The following is an 18451-nucleotide window of genomic DNA, read 5'->3' on the forward strand; positions in this document are numbered from 1 at the left end:
GGCTGTTTTTGGAGACATTCATTCATTTTGATCATTTTTGAAATGTAATAAAAACTCATTGCTGGTTTCCAAAAACACATGATCAGACAGAACTGAAGGTCTGGAAACAAGCAAAAGAATTATTGAGGCAGTTCAAATAAATAATTGCTAAGGCTGATTAATTTTTGTTGAATAAAATATGATTATTTACAGCGTAGCAGGAAATAACATACTATTGCTCACAAACACAAAAACAGTTTCACTAAATTAAAAAAAAAATCAAAAGCTTTTTTTCTAAATTTTGTATTTTTTTTTTAATTGAATAGTTAAGGTGCAAATATCTTGTGTAAAACCCAAAAAGTAGAATAATTCTCACTTCTGTGCCAAAATCAAAGTAAATGGTTGGTGTTTCAAACATTTTGTGATAAAATGTTCAGAAAATTTACACCAACATCAGTTAAGGCTATTACTGTGTTCATCTTGAAAAACAAAACAAAACAAAAAAAACCACACACACACTCTGTTCACAAGACTTTAGTCAGATGTGTGAAACTTTTTGAAAATCTTATAGAACTTTTGTTTAATTTCTTTTGTCCTAAGAGAGTACACAAATGGATTTACAAGACATGGACCGAGGACTGCACCAATTAATAAACCTTGGCGTTCCTCAAGAGTTAGTACCACACCAAACCTGGTGAAGATATTGCGAACAAATACAGGAAAGTAATGAACAATTACACAAATTAAGTGACTCACAAGAGTGCTCCCCATTTTCTTTTTTTCATTATTTGAAGACAATTTTACAAAAAGTAAAATTCCACAATATAAAAACAAAAGTGAAAAAGAAAATAAAAAATGAGACAATAACAACTTCATTGAAATATTTCTCTGGGTTAACACAGGTTGTTCTTAACACAGCAGCAAAGTCACAGAAGCTGTATTTCAGCTTTGAACTGCAGTGTGGGAGGGGGACAACTGTTGCAGGCATATAACACACAAAACACCAGGCAACAAGCCACACGATAAATGTAAGAACAAGAACACGTGTGTTTGTTAAATAACTTTGATACTGCAAAGGATACATTATTGCAATTAATCTATCCAATGCCATAACTGCTAAAACAAATGACTCCATTGTTGTTCCCAAAGCGCCAACACACATTTGAATTAAACACTCCACATAGGATATAGTATTAACACCTGCGAGTAGAACCCCAATCATTGTTGGACTGCAACTGGAGGTGTACATTATATCAACAACAGCAAGGTTGCAAATAAGAAGATACATCGGTTTATGTAATCTCTTGTCAGAAATAATAAACATGATATTTATCATATTGGCAAGAACAGCAAGAAGATACGTTATTAGTATAACCACACCAACAGCAATAGGTCTACTGAGTGTGTCAAAACCACCTATAATAAAGTGTGTTACATTGATTGAGGTATTCTGTAAAGACATATTCTGTTTGGCGGTTTAAGAAGAAGGAAAAAAAGCAAAGCAAATCTGGATAAAGTACGTGGTAAATCTTCTTTATCAGACTTCACAAACACCTCTGAGCTCAGTCAAACACCTTTGCTTTTACTGGGCAATATTTAAACTTCTCATTTTAAGGCTTTGGAAGAACAGTAAGTTTTGATTGGACAGCTCCCTCTTCCAGTCAAATTAGACATAAGAATGTGAAATGTCTATATTGCATCAGATATTGCAAAAAGATTATATAGAATACAGGGTGAGCCATTTATATGGATACACTGTAATAACATGGGAATGGTTGGTGATATTAAAGTCCTGTTTGTGGCACATTAGTATATGTGAGGGGGCAAACTCCTCAAGATGGGTGGTGACCATATTTGCCATTTAGAAGTCGGCCGTCTTGGATACAACTTTTGTTGTATCCAAGAGGGCCATGTGACACATCACACTTATTGGTAATGTTACAAGAAAAACAATGGTGTGCTTGGTTTCAACGTAACTTTATTCTTTCATGAGTTATTTACAAGTTTCTGACCACTTATAAAATGTGTTCACTGTGCTGCCCATTGTTTTGGCTTGTCAATGCAACCCTCTTCTCCCACTCTTCACACACTGATAGCAACACTGGAGGAGAAATGCCAGCACAGGCATCCAGTATCCGTAGTTTCAGGTGCTGCACATCTCGTATCTTCACACCATAGACAATTGCCTTCAAATGACCCCAAAGATAAAAGTCTAAAGGGGTCAGATTGGGAGACCTTGGGGGCCATGCAACTGGCCCACGACGACCAATCCGCTTTCCAGAAAACTGTTCATCTAGGAATGCTTGGACCTGGCACCCATAATGTGGTGGTGCACCATGTTGCTGGAAAAACTCAGGGAACGTGCCAGCTTCAGTGCATAAAGAGGGAAACACATCATCATGTAGCAATTTCTTTTTTTTTTCTTTCCTCTTTCCCACAGGTGTTTTCACTGCACCAATAAGAGGAGCCTACCACTTTGAGTTTCACATAGCTGGTGGTGGAAACATCGCTGCAGGTGCTATCTTGTTGAGGAATAAAGAGAACATTTATATGGGAATTGAAGCTCAAACAGCTGGTACAATAAGCGCCTCTCGTGGAGCCTCTCTGCTTCTTTTTTTTTTTTTTTTTTAAACCTGTCCCGTTTGGTTCTTTTGCCATCAGAATTATTGTCTAAAGGCGAAGAAAGATGCCCAACGGATGTACTTTACCAAATGGACCATCCCACCCTTGCCGTAATGGTCCATTTGATTTACCTTTTATTGTTTATTTTATTTTATTTTTTTTTATTTTTACTTGCTAGATACGGGACAGGGGAAAAGAAAAGGGAGAAAGAAAGAGGGGGGGGAAAAAAACAGCGGAGAAGAGGGACAGGGATAAAGGGCAAAAAACAAAAACCAACAAAATAAGCAGACAAAAAATACATATATCGATCACCTGGATCACCTGTTGAGAAAGAAAAAAGAAAACAAGCAGAAGAAAACGAGAGTAATAGAATAAACAACATCACAATGATATATGGGAATATAACACTAAATACTTAATATTAAACATTATTGTGCAGCACGTAAGATCGACAGCGCACAGTGTGCTTTGAGGTAGGAGCCAAAAAGGGTGTAGTTTGTGTGTGTGATCACCTGTGTGTACACCTGTGAGCATGAGCGCGCTTGTATTTAAAAGGTTCCTTAATGTAATGATCTGCTAGAGGGTGTGGCGGGCCACAGTCCCATCCTCCAGGGCATGAAGCAGGTATGGAGGAGATCAAAACTCCAGACATCCAGAGGCCCCCAGAACACAAGAGACCAAGGAAGACCAACAGAGGGGCAGCCGCGCCACTATCCCAGAAAGAGCTGAGGAGAGTCCCAGATGAGGGATCACTCAGCAGCCGCGGAGCAGAAGCCAGGGGGGGTTGCAGTGACGTGCCCGTGAGCTCCGCCGGCAGCCAGCTGCGCCTGAGTGACCGAGCCCCAGGCCGAGAGGCCGAGGGCACCCCACCCCCGAAGTGGCCAGAGCGAGCCCCAGGTTCCAGGCCCTGATAAGCAGCCACCAAGGAGTGAGCCGGTGTGTACCCGGACGCCCACCCCCGGACACAAAGAACCACCAACGCACCGATGTCTGAGGGCGTCTGCCACCGGCAGGGGAAGTGGTGGGGGGAGATAGGCCTCCAAACCTTGGAGGGCCTGAGATCATGTAGCAATTTCAAAGATCCAGTGGCCTTGAGGTTACCATTGATGAAGAATGGACCCACTATCGTTGTACCCCATATACCACACCAAACCATCACTTTTGTTGGTCCAACAGTCTTGGAGGGATCCATCCAATGTGGGTTAGTGTCAGACCAATAGCGGGTTTTGTTTGTTAACTTCACCATTCACATAAAAGTTTGCCTCATTACTGAACAACATCTTCTGCGTGAACTGAGGGTCCTGTTCCAATTTTTGTTTTGCCCATTCTGCAAATTCTGTGCGCCGGTCTGGGTCATCCTTGTTGAGATGCTGCAGTAGCTGGAGTTTGTAAGGGTGCCACTTGTGAGTAGCTAATATCTGCCGAAGGGATGTTCGACTAATGCCACTCTCCAGTGACATGCGGCGAGTGCTACGCTGTGGGCTCTTGCTGAATGAAGCTAGGACAGCCACTGATGTTTCTTCATTAGTGACAGTTTTCTTGCGTCCACATTTTGGCAAATCCAACACTGAATCAGTTTCACGAAACTTAGCAAGCAGTTTGCTAACTGTAGCATGGGAGATGGGTGGTCTTGTAGGGTGTCTTCCATTGAAATCTGCTGCAATGACCCGGTTACTGCGTTCACCAGATATCAACACAATTTTGATCCGCTCCTCACGTGTTATCCTCTTTGACATGTCAATGCTGTGAACAAAGAGAAACTTGTAAATAACTCATGAAAGAATACAGTTACATTGAAACCAAGCACACCATTGTTTTTCTTCTGACATTACCAATAAGTTTGATGTGTCACATGGCCCTCTTCCTATTGAAAAAACAAAAGTTGTATCCAAGATGGCCGACTTCTAAATGGCCACCATGGTCACCACCCATCTTGAGGAGTTTGCCCCCTCACATATACTAACGTGCCACAAACAGGACTTTAATATCACCAACCATTCCCATTTTATTACAGTGTATCCATATAAATGGCCCACCCTGTAGATTTATTACCATACCCCCTTGGGGGATTCTCACATTTTGACCTCAGGACTTCCAGGTTATACTCGGCACAGATGTTCCTGTACACTATGCCGGCCACTTGGTTATGGCGTTCCATGTATGCCTTGCCTGCTAGCATCTTGCACCCTGCTGTTATGTGCTGGATTGTCTCTGGGGCATCTTTACACATCCTGTACCTGGGGTCTTGCCTGGTGTGATAGACCCCAGCCTCTATGGATCTTGTGCTCAGTGCTTGTTCCTGTGCTGCCATGATTAGTGCCTCTGTGCTGTCTTTCAGTCCAGCTTTGTCCAGCCACTGGTAGGATTTCTGGGTATCAGCCACCTCCACTATCTGCCGGTGGTACATACTGTGCAGGGGCCTGTCCTTCCATGATGGTTCCTCGCCTTCCTCCTCTTTCTTGGGTTTCTGCTGCCTGAGGTATTCACTGAGCACGCTGTCAGTTGGGGCCATCTTCGTGATGTATTCGTGGATGTTCCTTGTCTCATCCTGGACTGTGGTGCTGACACTCACCAGTCCCTGGCCTCCTTCCTTCCGCTTAGCGTACAGCCTCAGGATGCTGGACTTGGGGTGAAACCCTCCATGCATGGTAAGGAGCTTTCTTGTCTTTATGTCAGTGGCTTCTATCTCCTCCTTTGGCCAGCCTATTATCCCAGCAGGGTACCTGATCACGGACATGGCGTAGGTGTTGATGGCCCGGATCTTGTTCTTACCATTCAGCTGACTCCTCAGGACTTGCCTGACCCTCTGCAGGTACTTGGTGGTTTCCTAGCGGCCTCTTCATGGTTCCCATTTGCCTGCGGGATCCCCAGGTACTTGTAACTGTCCTCTATGTCTGCAATGTTGCATTCTGGTAGTTCGATCCCCTCAGTTCTGACTACCTTCCCTCTCTTTGTTACCATCCGACTACACTTCTCCAGTCCGAACGACATTCCGATGTCATTGCTGTATATCCTGGTGGTGTGGATCAGTGAATCAATGTCTCGTTCACTCTTGGCATACAGCTTGATGTCATCCATGTACAGGAGGTGGCTGACAACTGCTCCATTCCGTAGTCGGTATCCGTAGCCAGTCTTGTCAATGATCGCACTGAGGGGGTTCAGGCCTATGCAGAACAGCAGTGGGGACAGGGCATCTCCTTGGTAGATCCCGCACTTGATGGTGACTTGTGCTATGGGCTTGGAGTTGGCCTCTAGTGTTGTACACCACATACCCATTGAGTTCCAGATGAAGACTCTCAGGGTCCTGTTGATCTTGTACAATCCTAGGCATTCCAGGATCCAGGTGTGGGGCATTGAGTCATAGGCCTTCTTGTAATCAATCCAGGCAGTGCACATGTTGGTCAGTCTGGTCTTGCAGTCTCGGCTGACTGCTCGGTCTACCAGTAGCTGGTGTTTTGTGCCTCTGGTATTCTTGCCCATGCCTTTCTGTGCCCCGCTCATGTATTGACCCATGTGCCTGTTCATCTTAGCCGCTATGATGCCTGACAGGAGCTTCCATGTGGTGCTGAGGCAGGTTATTGGTTGGTAGTTGGAGGGGACCGGTCCCTTCTGGGGGTCCTTGAGGATCAGGACTGTCCGGCCTTTGGTTAGCCATTCTGGGTGTCTCTCGTCAACTAGCAGCTGGTTCATTTGTGCTGCCAGGCGCTTGTGGAGTGCAGTCAGCTTCTTCAGCCAGTAGGCGTGAACCATATCAGGGCCTGGTGCTGTCCAACTCTTCATACTGGAGACCCTTTCTTGGATATCTGCCACTGTGATGGTTACTGGGCCCTGTTCAGGGAGGTCGCTGTGGTCTGCCCTCAGATCCACTAGCCACTGATCATTGCTGTTATGGGTTGCGTCCTTCTCCCATATGCTCTTCCAGCATTGTTCTGTCTCCAGTCTTGGCGGTGCTGTTCTCATCTTGTTCCCCTGCCACTGAGAGTACAACTTGGCTGGTTCCGTGGAGAACAGCTGGTTTATTCTCCTGCCTTCTATCTCTCTGGTGTACCTCCTCAAGCGGCTGGCCAAGGCTGTGAGTCGTTGCTTGGCAGTTTCCAAGGCCTCAGATATGGACAGCTTCCTGTACTTCTTAGGCACCTCCTTCATCGTGCCTTTCTGCAACTCCAATAGTTGGCTGACCTCCCTCCGTGCTACCTTGATTTTAGCCTCTAGCCTCCTTCTCCATGGAGGGTACTGCCCCTTGTGGCTGTTCAACTTGTAGCCAAGCATCTCACTGATCACTGCTGCTGTATTGTAGATCAGCTTGGTAGTATCGGTAATCGTGGCTGTAGGTATCGTCCGTAGTGCTGCATTAACATCATCTAGCAGACCTTCTGAGGGTACTTCACGTAATCTTGGCAACCGGCTACGGAGGGTCCAGGTTTCAACCTGTTTTGAGGCAAAGCCACTCTCTACAATGTAGGCAACAGGAAATATGTTTTATTTTCCTTCTTTTTCTTCAGATCCATTGCATAAAAATAGAGACATCCTCCAAAGAGATACTTTTTTACTTTCTTACTTTGAGTAGATTTCAGTGCCTGTACTTTTTTTACTTAAATAAAGAAGTTGAATCTGTACTTTGACTTTTTAGGATTTTTTAACAGTAGTATTTTTAACAGTAGTATCTGTACTTTTACTTAAGTACAGAATGTCTGTACTTTTGCCAACTCTGAAGCTCACCATGCACTAAAAAATGGCCCAAGACTCCATAGCACATACAGCCTGCTCAGTTTTTTTTTTTATTGTAAATGGCATTTGTGTTGTTAATCCAGTCAAGTTTATTGGTCAGATGAACATTCAGGTACTTATTTGCGTTCACGTTCTTGATGTCCATTCCCCTCAGAGCTGATGCCATCTGGATCTGTTGCCATCCTTGTTTTGATCCTCCTGAGTTCACACTTTACCTTGTTTATTGCGGGTTGCATGTTGGAACAGGGAGCAACTGTGTACTGAAAGTCATGGTTGAGGGGGAGGGGCAGCACACTGGGAATGTAGTGTAAGTGCAAAGAGGAGCTGAAGTGGGAGTAGAGCTGGGGCGTTCCCCAGGGGCGCCATGTTATGATGGCGGTAGCTGTAGGTGCAACAGTAGGGACAGACATGGGAGAGGGGTGGATGATGAATCAAATGTGCTGAAAAAGGGATTCAGTTTTTTTTTAACTTAGTGTTCCTTACATACGGAGGACTGTGTTCATTATAACTGGAAATGATACTAAGACATCTCTACACTGCACTAATAGCCCCTTTCCACTAGTACCTACTCAGTTTTTAGTCGAGCCGCATCGAGTAAAGCCGAGTAGCTAATAGTGGGAAAGGGCAATAACTCCCAATCACCCTACACTACACACTATTTAGTTTGACCTTATTTCCTAACATGAACTCTCCTTTTCTGCTTCATGTCAGAAGCGATCCATGGTTTACTGGATATTATATGTTTATTATATGTAAAAACTGTGCTTGTCCTTGATGTAAATATGTAAAAAATTGTGTACGTTTCTGTTTTGTGTCTTGTGTACTGTTTGTTTGTATATGTGTCTTTCTTGCTGCTGTTACACCCAAATTTCCCCTTGTAGGACAATTAAATGATTATTCTATTCTATTCTATTCTATTTTATTCTATTCTATTGTTGGAGAAACAAAGTACAGTCTTGGTGGTCTATGGCATCATCTACACAGAAATTAATATAGTCCATTATGCAATTCACAGTGTGTCCTTCCCATGTTCATCACAAAACACAAAGCATCACAAAGATGACAAATTAATTAGACAGGAACCTAAAATGCTTTAATCCAACAATTTGTTTTTAGTTTGCTTTTTTAAAATAATTTCTGACACGTAATGACAAATTCAGACATTTTGAGATAGTAAACACATATATTTGCATTGTTAACAGTTGGTCAGATGCAACTGAACAAGTTTGAACTGACAAATTATGGCTTGCATTTCTTTTCATTGCTTTTGGACAATTTAGAGACAAAAATCTTAAGGAGTTCAAAATGAATACAATTTTCAATTAATTTTTCTTCTTTGGCATTTCATCCTATCCCTAAGTATTCTCCTCTGTCACACTAACCATCTGCCTGTCCTTGTTCACTTCATCCATGAACCTGCTTTGAGGCTGTCATCTTTTCCTCCTGCCTAGTAACTCCACCAATGTCCTTTGCTCAGTATATTCACTATACATACTGTGCAGATGTCGACTGTTTAAAATGATTAATGCATTTTATGATTTGTTGCTTCTCAACTGTTTGGGACTCAGTGTTTTACAATTCTGAAAAGAAGAAAAAAAAGTTACTAGTTAAAAGTTAAAGGTTAACAAAACTGAATAAATAAACATATTTCACAAAAAACTATCGAAATATTTGTAATTTTTTGAATATCATATAGATTTTATTTTTTATTTCTTTTGTCCTAAGGCAGTACACAAAAGGATTTACAACAGATGGCCCAAGGATATTCGCAATCAGTAAACCCTGACGCTCCTCGAGAGTTAATACCACACCTAATCTGGTCAAGACAATGATTACAAATGCAGGACAGTAATGACATATTACACAAATCAAGTGACTCACAAGAGTGCTCCCTATTTTCTTTTTGTCATTACTTGATGATAATTTGGCAAAAATTAATATCACACAATATGAGAGGCAAATGAAAATAAATGTCAGAAATAAAAGGAAAGAATATATAACTGCACCTATATTGAAAAAGTAAGTGGGGTCAACACAAGTGGTTCGTACTACAGCAGCATAGTCACAGAAAGAATACCTGAGGCTTGAATAGCAATGAGGGAGAGGTGCAACTGTTGCAGGCAGAACAACCACAAAACCACAGGCAACAACCCACAAGATATATGTATAAAGAAGAATGCGTGTATTTTTTAAATAACTGTAGTACTGAAAAGGATAAATTATAGCAACTAATCTATCAAATGCCATAATAGCTAAAGCAAATCTCTCCATCACACCTCCTAGATGGAAAACAAACATTTGAATTAAGCATTCCAAATATGATATTGTATTAACACCTGCAACTAGTAATCCAACCATTGTTGGACCGGCACTGGAAATATACATTATATCAACAATAGCAAGGTTGCAAATCAGAATATACATTGGTTTATGTAATCTCTTGTCAGAAATAATGAAAAGGATGTTTAGTAGATTGGTTACAATAGAAACAAGATAGATTATCAGTATAACCACACCAACAGCCACTGGCCTTTTGACTGTGTCAAAACCATTTCTAATAAAATGTGTTACTTTCATTGAAGCATTCTGTAAATACATATTACATAAAATATTAAATTACAACAAGTAGATTGTAGTTAAACTTAAAGAAGCAATGAACAACAAATAACAGCAAAAATTAAAATTAAATTTGCATATCTAAAGCTGTCAGAAACAGCATTAACAAATTTCACAAATCAGTATCGAGCTTCGTCAAACAACCTTTGGCTTATCAGACAGAGTAAAAGAATTTGAGAATTAAATATCATATCCACTTATAAACAGCAGCTTGGTTTTTCACGTGCTCAAAGCAATAGTCATTTTTCTTTGAGCTTCTCCAATGGTCAGTCAAAAACACACTGACTCTTTCTTTTTATACATGAGCATAAAGCTGACAAGGCAAAGCAAAGCTGAAAACTATCCCAAAGCGACCTTAAAGGGATAGACTGTAGAAACATAAACAGGTACAAATTTAGGCTACAATTTCGCAGGCCTGACTACTCATCATTACCGGTGCTACCTGTCAGTGGCGGTCCTAGCCTGTTTGGTGCCCTGGGCGAACACTCCCTGGTTTTAATTTTGCACTCCAGTATGAACACCCATCCCCCAACCCGAGGACAGAGTTGGGGAGTAACGGAATACATGTACCGCCGTTACATGTACTGCCATTGCAGTTACCGTTTAAAAAGGTGGTATTTAGAATACAGTTACTTTGTTTAAATAAATGGATTACACGGCGGTATTTTCTTGTTTCATATTGTGGCGGCTCAGGACTGTTTGGGTTTTGTTTGACAGCTATGTTCTGTTGTTCCAGGTGGCAGCGTTACGGTTGCCATGGTTACAGGGTGACGCTCTCTCTGCGACTGTGTGTTTCCTGGGTGAGAGAGTGCCGACGAGTTGTCATCGAGCAAAAACGGGAGCTGGAAGCATGTAAATATAATAATAACCACTGCAGCCAAAAAGAGTGCCTGACGAGCCCAGTTGTAAGTAAGCTATTAAGACTCGACTGTACACTGTGTTCCTGTTTTCCTCCGAAACAATAAGTTCCGTTGGAGCAGCCTTTCAACGCCTCTCTCTGTCTTTCGCTAGCAAAGTTGACCCAGACAACAAAGTAAAGCTAGTTTTCGGCTACGAGCCCGACATGAACCCGACGTATTAGCCAGAGGTCCCTTTACTATGGTTCGGAGCCGTGGACCTTCAGTAATAGTAATAAATCACTTTCACGTAGTTGTAAAAAGCATGATAATATATTAAGTAATCCAAAGTATTCAGAATACGTTACTCTCATTGAGTAACGTAACAGAATACGTTACAAAATACATTTTGGGGCATGTATTCTGTAATCTGTAGTGGAATACATTTTAAAAGTAACCTTCCCAACACTGCCCGAGGATCACCACAACATAACCTAATAGACCTAAACCTTAGTTCACAGAATCGCTTTGTCTGGGGTTTATTTCTGGGATTTCACACAACCCAGTATTCAAATCAAGAATATATAATGGGCTTGGATTTACAGTATTATGAATGAAATGTGCTCTATTTGGAAGCAGCCGGCCCCCTCACCTTTCGATGTGTTGTGTGTGAGACTTTAAATCATCAAAGTGTAAATTGTAAATTTTAAATTGTTATTGATCCCTTTACCCCTAGTCCTAAAGTGTATATTTATTTTCTTACTCTTCTTATATATATTGTTTGTTTACTTGCACTGCTGTAACTGGATCCTCGTTGTCTCGTCTCTCTATGTACTGGACCTATGTAGCGGAGATGACAATAAAGTTTACTTTGACTTCAGCAGCAAGCAGGCGCACCGAGGGCTCTCGTGCTCACTTTTCGCGTATAGAATTTCGAAAAAACATCGGTGCAAATTATAAGTCTGTATCATAATGTCTGGTGTTTTCGGGTTTGGTGGTTTGTTTTTATTTTGTTTTATTTTGGGGGTGGGTTATTAGACGCTGCTCCAGCCAGCCAGAGAATCCCCCGCCATCGCGCCCTCTCCTCCCTGTGCCGCAAGCAGCAGGCACACCTCGCAAACGGAGGGTGCCCTTACTCCCAGCAAATGGGCGATAGAAAACCGTCAGCATGCACTCAACTTTAACTTCACTGTTGGTTTTTGGCTAGCTTTATGTTAGCATGCCGTCTGTGCAGATGTTTCTAAAGAGCCAAAGTTGTGTTAGCGGTATAATGAAGTTGTTTCTGTCCGGGTTAGTAGTTTTCGTTTCACCATCCCAATCTTTTCCTTCATTACAATATAAATACAAATAATTACCATATTTCCACTCCTCAAAAGCTGCAGAACACTCCACCGTTTTTCTTTTTACATAAACTGAAGTGCACAGGAAGAAAAAAAACTTGCTTGTTTGATTATTTTTCTTTCACCCAGTAGGCATATAGCCAAAGAACCTTTGCAGCAATACTTAATGACATGATTGTAACTCTAATGTATTTATTAAATGTAGTACTGTAACTTCTAACATTACTGCATTACTGAAAAATATAATGTGATTACAGTAACATGTAATACCTTGCCATCATAAATGGCACATTTTATTTATATAGCAGCAAATCAAAACAGCACATCACTTTCAAAAGTCGATCACTGTTATCTGGTCCACTCTAATGATATTATATATCATTGATATGATACTTTTAGTAAGAAAACTTTCTTTAAGTTTCTCAGTTTTTAGGTCATGTGAATGCTATAGGTGTAATATACAATTAACTGTTGTTGTGTTCAGCTGCTGGTTAACAATCAAAAACGTTTTGCCTTAGGGGCAAAGAAACATGTTGCCTCAGTCTACGGATACTCAGAAGCAACAACACAAATGAGCTACCCAAGGGAGCTAATTACCATCTTATGTCAACAGCGGTCTCATGTGTGTAATTAAAGTGTGTGTCTTCTATGTTTGTCTTTGCTCCTCACTGTGTTGTATTCTCAAAACACTCTTATGCAATGTTGTTTTCACCTGAACAGCCGTGGTTATTTTTAAGTTTAGCGTTTGAAAGTATCTAAGAACTATAAACATTAGCTCACCTTTTAGTTAAGTTCAACAGAAAAGTTGAAATATGAATGCTGTAATTTGTCAAAAACAAATGAACAGAGACTACAAACACGCACACACACACACACACACATACAAAAAAAACATAAAAAAGAAAAAAATTGGCTTTCTTACCCTTTTTCTAGTCAAAAAAAATATTAAAGTACAAACTATTAAACAGCAGGTTTCTTAAAGACCATTTTTACTGAGAGGTGTTGCTGTTTTTCAGCTTTGTTTAAAAAATTTGAAACAGTGTTAGGGTGAAAAACCTCATCATTTGTTGCGGGGCCTACTCATCTGCTAAGCAATTACATTAAATTTTAATCTTATTAAATGAAAGAACACAAGAAGACACATTATTGTGTGTTTCGCGCCCCTTACGTGGGCTTACAATTTTGTGCATGTTATGTGCTTATGACCTTGGGCCTATGTTGTGAAAGAATCTATGATGTGTGATTAGAGACCATCATTAAACACAAAGGGGTTTCAGCACTTCTACCACAGTATCAATTTAGGTGCACATTGGGGTTTCGTTAAGGTGCAGTTGTTTACTCCTGTGGGATTTATAATCCATTAGCTTCAGAGCTAATAAGCGGTAGGGTACGGTTTTCCTCCTTAGACTGTCTGTCTTTTTTTTTTCTATTATAAATCACAACAAGTAATATTGCACTTTGTTACTTATTCTTACCTGTTTTGCTCAAGTAGCTAGTTGAGCATAATCAGCCGTTGTACAGTTTTTTTAAGTTCAATTCAATTCCATTTGAATTATATAATACTAAATCTACTACTAAATACTAAATACTAAATTCTTCTGAGTTATTGTTGAAGATCTTTTTTGTTTCCTAGAAAAAAAAGTGTCATTAATCTGGGTCTGATTGATTGTCTGTATATTGAGCACTGACTGATCCACAGAGAATATAACAATGGCCTATAGCACACCTTCATCACAAAAACATACTGCGAGAAGTTTTTTAAAAAGAGAACCAGTGGGCAACTCAGCAGATTATGCTGCCACGGTGTATGAAAAAGGTAAGTGTAAAGTGAGCAAAAGGAAGTCTGAGTCATTATTATGTTATGTTATGTGTTATTCATCCCATAAAAAAGATTATGTCATGTATGTTATGCAGTCAGGAACATGTTTAGTTGTAACATAAATTCACAGACCTAAAGGGAAAACAAATGAGAACTAAAACTTACTAAAATATTCTTAACAATATGCACAAAGTACCATAAAATAGTTTAAAGCACAATGACTGTAAGGTATTATAAGTTTAAATGTTGTCATTTATCTCAGCATTGTGTGTTTTTCAGTGTTCTCAGGAAATTTCTGCTCTGTCATGCCTGAGAGAAATCATAGCAGTGTGACTGAGTTCATCCTTACCGGATTCCCTGGACTTCATCAAGAGTACTATGGTCTTGTCTCAGCTGTATTGTTTTTTGTATATTTAATAACTATGATAGCAAATGCTACAGTTATTTTTTTATTTGCAATCAACCGCAGCCTCCATAAGCCAATGTATTATATCATTTTAAATCTGAGTGTATGTGATATTCTCTTTAGCACAACCACTTTACCTAAGATCATAAGCAGATATTGGTTTCGATCAGGAAGCATTTCATTTACTGCCTGTTTTATCCAAATGTACTTTGTTCACTATCTTGGAACAGTCAATTCTTATATTCTCTTTCAGATGGCTTTAGATAGGTATTTGGCTATTTGCTATCCTTTCAGATATTCACGTGTTCTTACAAAATCTAATATTTTAATTCTTAGTATTACTGCATGGATTATTGCCAAGGCATTCCCTCTAATGATGGTTATTAGAGCATATCCTCTTCCATACTGTGCCTCAAACATAATCACGCACTGTTTCTGTGACCATATTGGTATAACAGTCCTGGCATGCACTGACAGGACCCCTTATTCCATCCCTGCCTTTGCAGCAGCAATGGTTACACTACTGGGGCCTCTGGCATTTATCATTTTCTCATACTGCTCTATAATTATAGCAGTGTACAAGATCGCAAATGTGCAAGGTCGCCTGAAATCATTGTCCACTTGTAGTACTCAGCTGATTATAATCTCCCTTTATTTTTTACCCAGATGTTTTGTATATTTAGCCAGCAATGTTGGCATTACATTTAGTGCTGATGTGCGAATAGTGATCATCATGCTGTACAGCCTTGCCCCACCAATGATCAATCCACTCATATACTGCTTAAGAGCAAAAGACATGAGAGAAAGCTTGTTGAAGCAATTTTGCAAAAGAATTGTTCCACAAAAAGCACAGGTCGCAACTATTAGTAACTCGTAAGTTAACATATCTTTCAAACAGGCCTTAATGTAAATCATTCTAAAGGGAAGGCAAATAGATTGTCTTGTTGTACTGCATTTATGAAAGAAACCTTTGCTGGATTTATGTAAAAAAAAAAAAGTTGATGTAGCTGATGTTCAGTGGTGTCTGTTGCAGGACACAGAGGAACAAACGCTAAAAAAACATTTGTAAGCATTTCCTGGAATGTGACAGAATATGTTTATTGCTTCTATTGACCCCTTTTTTCTACTGATAAAACAAACCAGGCTTTGAACTTCTCACATGCTTTTTTTCATGTGTTTATGCCCTCACCAAATTTAAAATTCTTCTTACCTGCTCCTTGTTATTAAAATCAAGTAGTTTTTTTATGTCCATTTTGGCTTTTTTTTTCTTTTTTTAAATTTAAAGTTATACTAAGTAATTTCTTAAGGTTATCTAATATAAAAAATAATAGTGTCCTGATAAATATATTTTAATTAATGTGTAATTACACCACCCAATTATTCATTTGAAAATATATAGGAGCAGGTGCTGGTTTGTGGAAGTTTCCCCACCATCTTGAATACAGTGGCCAAGACATTCTACCTAATAACATTTTTATGTATGTTGCTAGAGACCAGGCACATACGCAGTACTCTTTGCAAGTTTTTAAAGGTTGTAACTTTTAATTTTAGGGTACCAAATATGTTTTTCAAACTATATGTGATCACTTCATATGCATCTTTCTCATAATGCCTTTCACCATGCTCTCTCTCCTGCCTTATTTCTACTTCTTCCACTTTCTCCCCACTTCAAGCTTCATCTTCTAAACTAAAGTCTGGACTCTAACACAAAAAATGGCCATAAACATGGTTATTTATCCTCCATATTCCCAATCGCAATTATTTATTGTCATCAGATTACACACGTGACTCTCCTGTTTCCTGACAGCTGAAAATGGCTGACTAAACAACAAGAACAGCTTAGCCGCGAGTGTACTAAAATCACATTTTCCCCTCTGATAAGCAGTTTGACTGTATTCTCACATCACATGAGACTTTATTCACTAAGTTTCCAAGTGCAACAATGTTTGATCGACCTCAAAGGAAGCTTCACTAATGCTGGCTAACAGCAGATAACAGCAACAAAAACAGCATTGCGCACTGACAGCCTCCTTCAGAGTAAATCAGTAAGGACACTAACAGCGGTAAACAGAATGATAAAATACAAAAGACAGTATCTATAATGTTTCACAAGTTTAAATGTTTTCTGACTGCCCTTATAACAAGGTATCCATTTGTTTTTCCTGTTTTTGCTTCATTCTGTGGTTTTTATTTTTGTTGAGTTTTTTTTCTTTTTTTTAGAAGAAAATCTTTTCACTGTAACTGTGGAATGAATTAATTCTGCTGGCTGTAAAAAAAAATATGCAGTTATTTAAAAAATAATAATAAAAAAACCATGATTTTTAACCTATTTATTATTGATTATAGAGGTCTACATTTAGAATAGTGTTATATTTAAATTATAGCACCAGGGAAAATTCACATAAAAAAAAAAAAAGCTAAGCTAAAATTGCTGTTCAATGGGGGAAATAGCAAACAACATTTTTGTGTGTCTCCATGTTGGGCGAGCATGTGAGTATTTGTATGTGTGTGCATGAGGCTGGAAATGCATGCTTGTGACATAATTTCCTAGGGGTTAATAACGTATTCTGATTGTATGTGTCAGGTCAGGTCTTACACTCTCACTCTCTCAGAACATCTTAGGCTCCCTCAGGTGTGGTGGCCTATTTCCCCCCACCACACTCACTGCCAGTTGCTGGTGCCAACACGCACCGGTGCATTGATGGTTCTCTGTGTCTCTGGGTGGGTGTTTGGTTGTTTAGTGGCTCACTCCTGGTGGCTGCTTGGTGGGGCCTGGCTCTATTGGGCCCCTGCTGGGGGTCTCTGGGCCCGGGGTACAGTCTGCTAGCCAGATTGCCTGTGGAGCCCGCAGGCTCGCCGCTGAGGCCTCCTGTGGCTTCTGCACCATGGCCCCTGGGTGACCCCTGTCAAGGGCTCTCCTTAACACTTTTCTAGGTGGGTGCTGTGATTTCTCTTGTACTCTGGGGGGCTATGGATGTCTGGGGCCTGGGTCTCCTCCATGCCTGCTTTATGTAATGGGGTCAGGGCTGTGGCTCCCCAAACCTACCTACTATTAGATACTTAAATGGAGAAATCTTATGAGCACAAGCTTACATACACAGGTGTCCACACAAGCGTACTATATTAGTTTACTGCTGCCTCGAAACATGTCGTGCATCATTAATACTGTGTCAAGTTGACCAGTATAGTAAAAGCCATAATGGTGCAGTTGGGAAAATAAATCTGTTCATCATTTTTTCTGGCCTTCAAACAACTATTCTGATTGCTACACTGCCGAACAGTGCAGGCAATAAATGACATGTTTTGTAAGGCAACGAGTTAGCAAAAAAAAAGAGAAGTTCTGGAAACTATTTAGATTTTACAGTGTAGCACCAGGGAAATTCACATTCAAAAAAAGATTTTTCTAAAATGGTTGTTCAGTGGGGGAAATAGGAAACAAGCAGACAAAGATTTAATAAAAACACTGTTGTACTTTTACTTTCACAAGCCTAATGCCTGCCTTCTAAAATTTGAAGTATAATTTTCTGACAGCAATAAAAACAATCCTAAAAAGTCTTTTGCTTTTGAGAAGAGAAGCAGTGTAATTACTTTGTACTTAACAATTTAATTGCACATATTCTTTATTGACTCCCCAAAAGCCCTGACACCAAACCTGAATAAATAAACAAAGAGAGATGGGTAGTAATGGCCTGTATTTGTATAGCGCTTTACTAGTCCCTAAGGACCCCAAAGCGCTTTACACATTCAGTCATCCACCCACACATTCAAACACTGGTGATGGCAAGCTACATTATAGCCACAGCTGCCCTGGGGTACACTGACAGAGGCGAGGCTGCCGGACACTGGTGCCACCGACCCCTCTGACCACTACCAGTAGGCAACGGGTGAAGTGTCTTGCCCAAGGACACAATGACCGAGACTGTCGGAGCCTGGGCTCAAACCAGCCACCTTCCGATTACAAGACGAACTGCCAACTCTTGAGCCACGATCGCTGGTAATGTAATGTGTTACAAGTAACAAGTGACTGTAATCTGATTACTTTTTTCAAGTAATGAGTAAAGTAAGGGATTACTATAGCAAAAAGTATTTAGATAACTGTTACTTT

The 18451-nt window shown here is 40.2% G+C and overlaps 2 protein-coding genes and 1 pseudogene across 2 annotated transcripts; 1 reads left to right on the forward strand and 2 right to left on the reverse strand.

Moving 5' to 3' along the window:
- Window positions 1-513: 513 nt before the first annotated feature.
- On the reverse strand, window positions 514-1441 carry LOC134640697 (olfactory receptor 5p57-like; annotated as a pseudogene).
- Window positions 1442-8988: 7547 nt separating this feature from the next.
- LOC134640842 (putative olfactory receptor 10D4) lies at window positions 8989-9927 on the reverse strand. The gene has a single exon (XM_063492846.1). It carries the CDS (start codon window positions 9925-9927, stop codon window positions 8989-8991), a length of 939 nt encoding a protein of 312 aa, XP_063348916.1.
- A 4318-nt stretch (window positions 9928-14245) lies between these two features.
- On the forward strand, window positions 14246-15223 carry LOC134640698 (olfactory receptor 2AT4-like). Its single transcript, XM_063492599.1, has one exon. The coding sequence runs from the start codon at window positions 14246-14248 to the stop codon at window positions 15221-15223; it is 978 nt and encodes a 325-aa protein (XP_063348669.1).
- The last annotated feature ends 3228 nt before the right edge of the window (window positions 15224-18451 follow it).

The sequence above is a fragment of the Pelmatolapia mariae genome, linkage group LG14, assembly GCF_036321145.2.
Source record: "Pelmatolapia mariae isolate MD_Pm_ZW linkage group LG14, Pm_UMD_F_2, whole genome shotgun sequence".
Taxonomy (NCBI): Eukaryota; Metazoa; Chordata; class Actinopteri; order Cichliformes; family Cichlidae; genus Pelmatolapia; species Pelmatolapia mariae.

Coding starts and splice junctions, on each gene's coding strand:
- LOC134640842 (XM_063492846.1), bottom strand. CDS start 9,927: ATGTATTTACAGAATGCTTCAATGAAAGTAACACATTTTATTAGAAAT.
- LOC134640698 (XM_063492599.1), top strand. CDS start 14,246: ATGCCTGAGAGAAATCATAGCAGTGTGACTGAGTTCATCCTTACCGGA.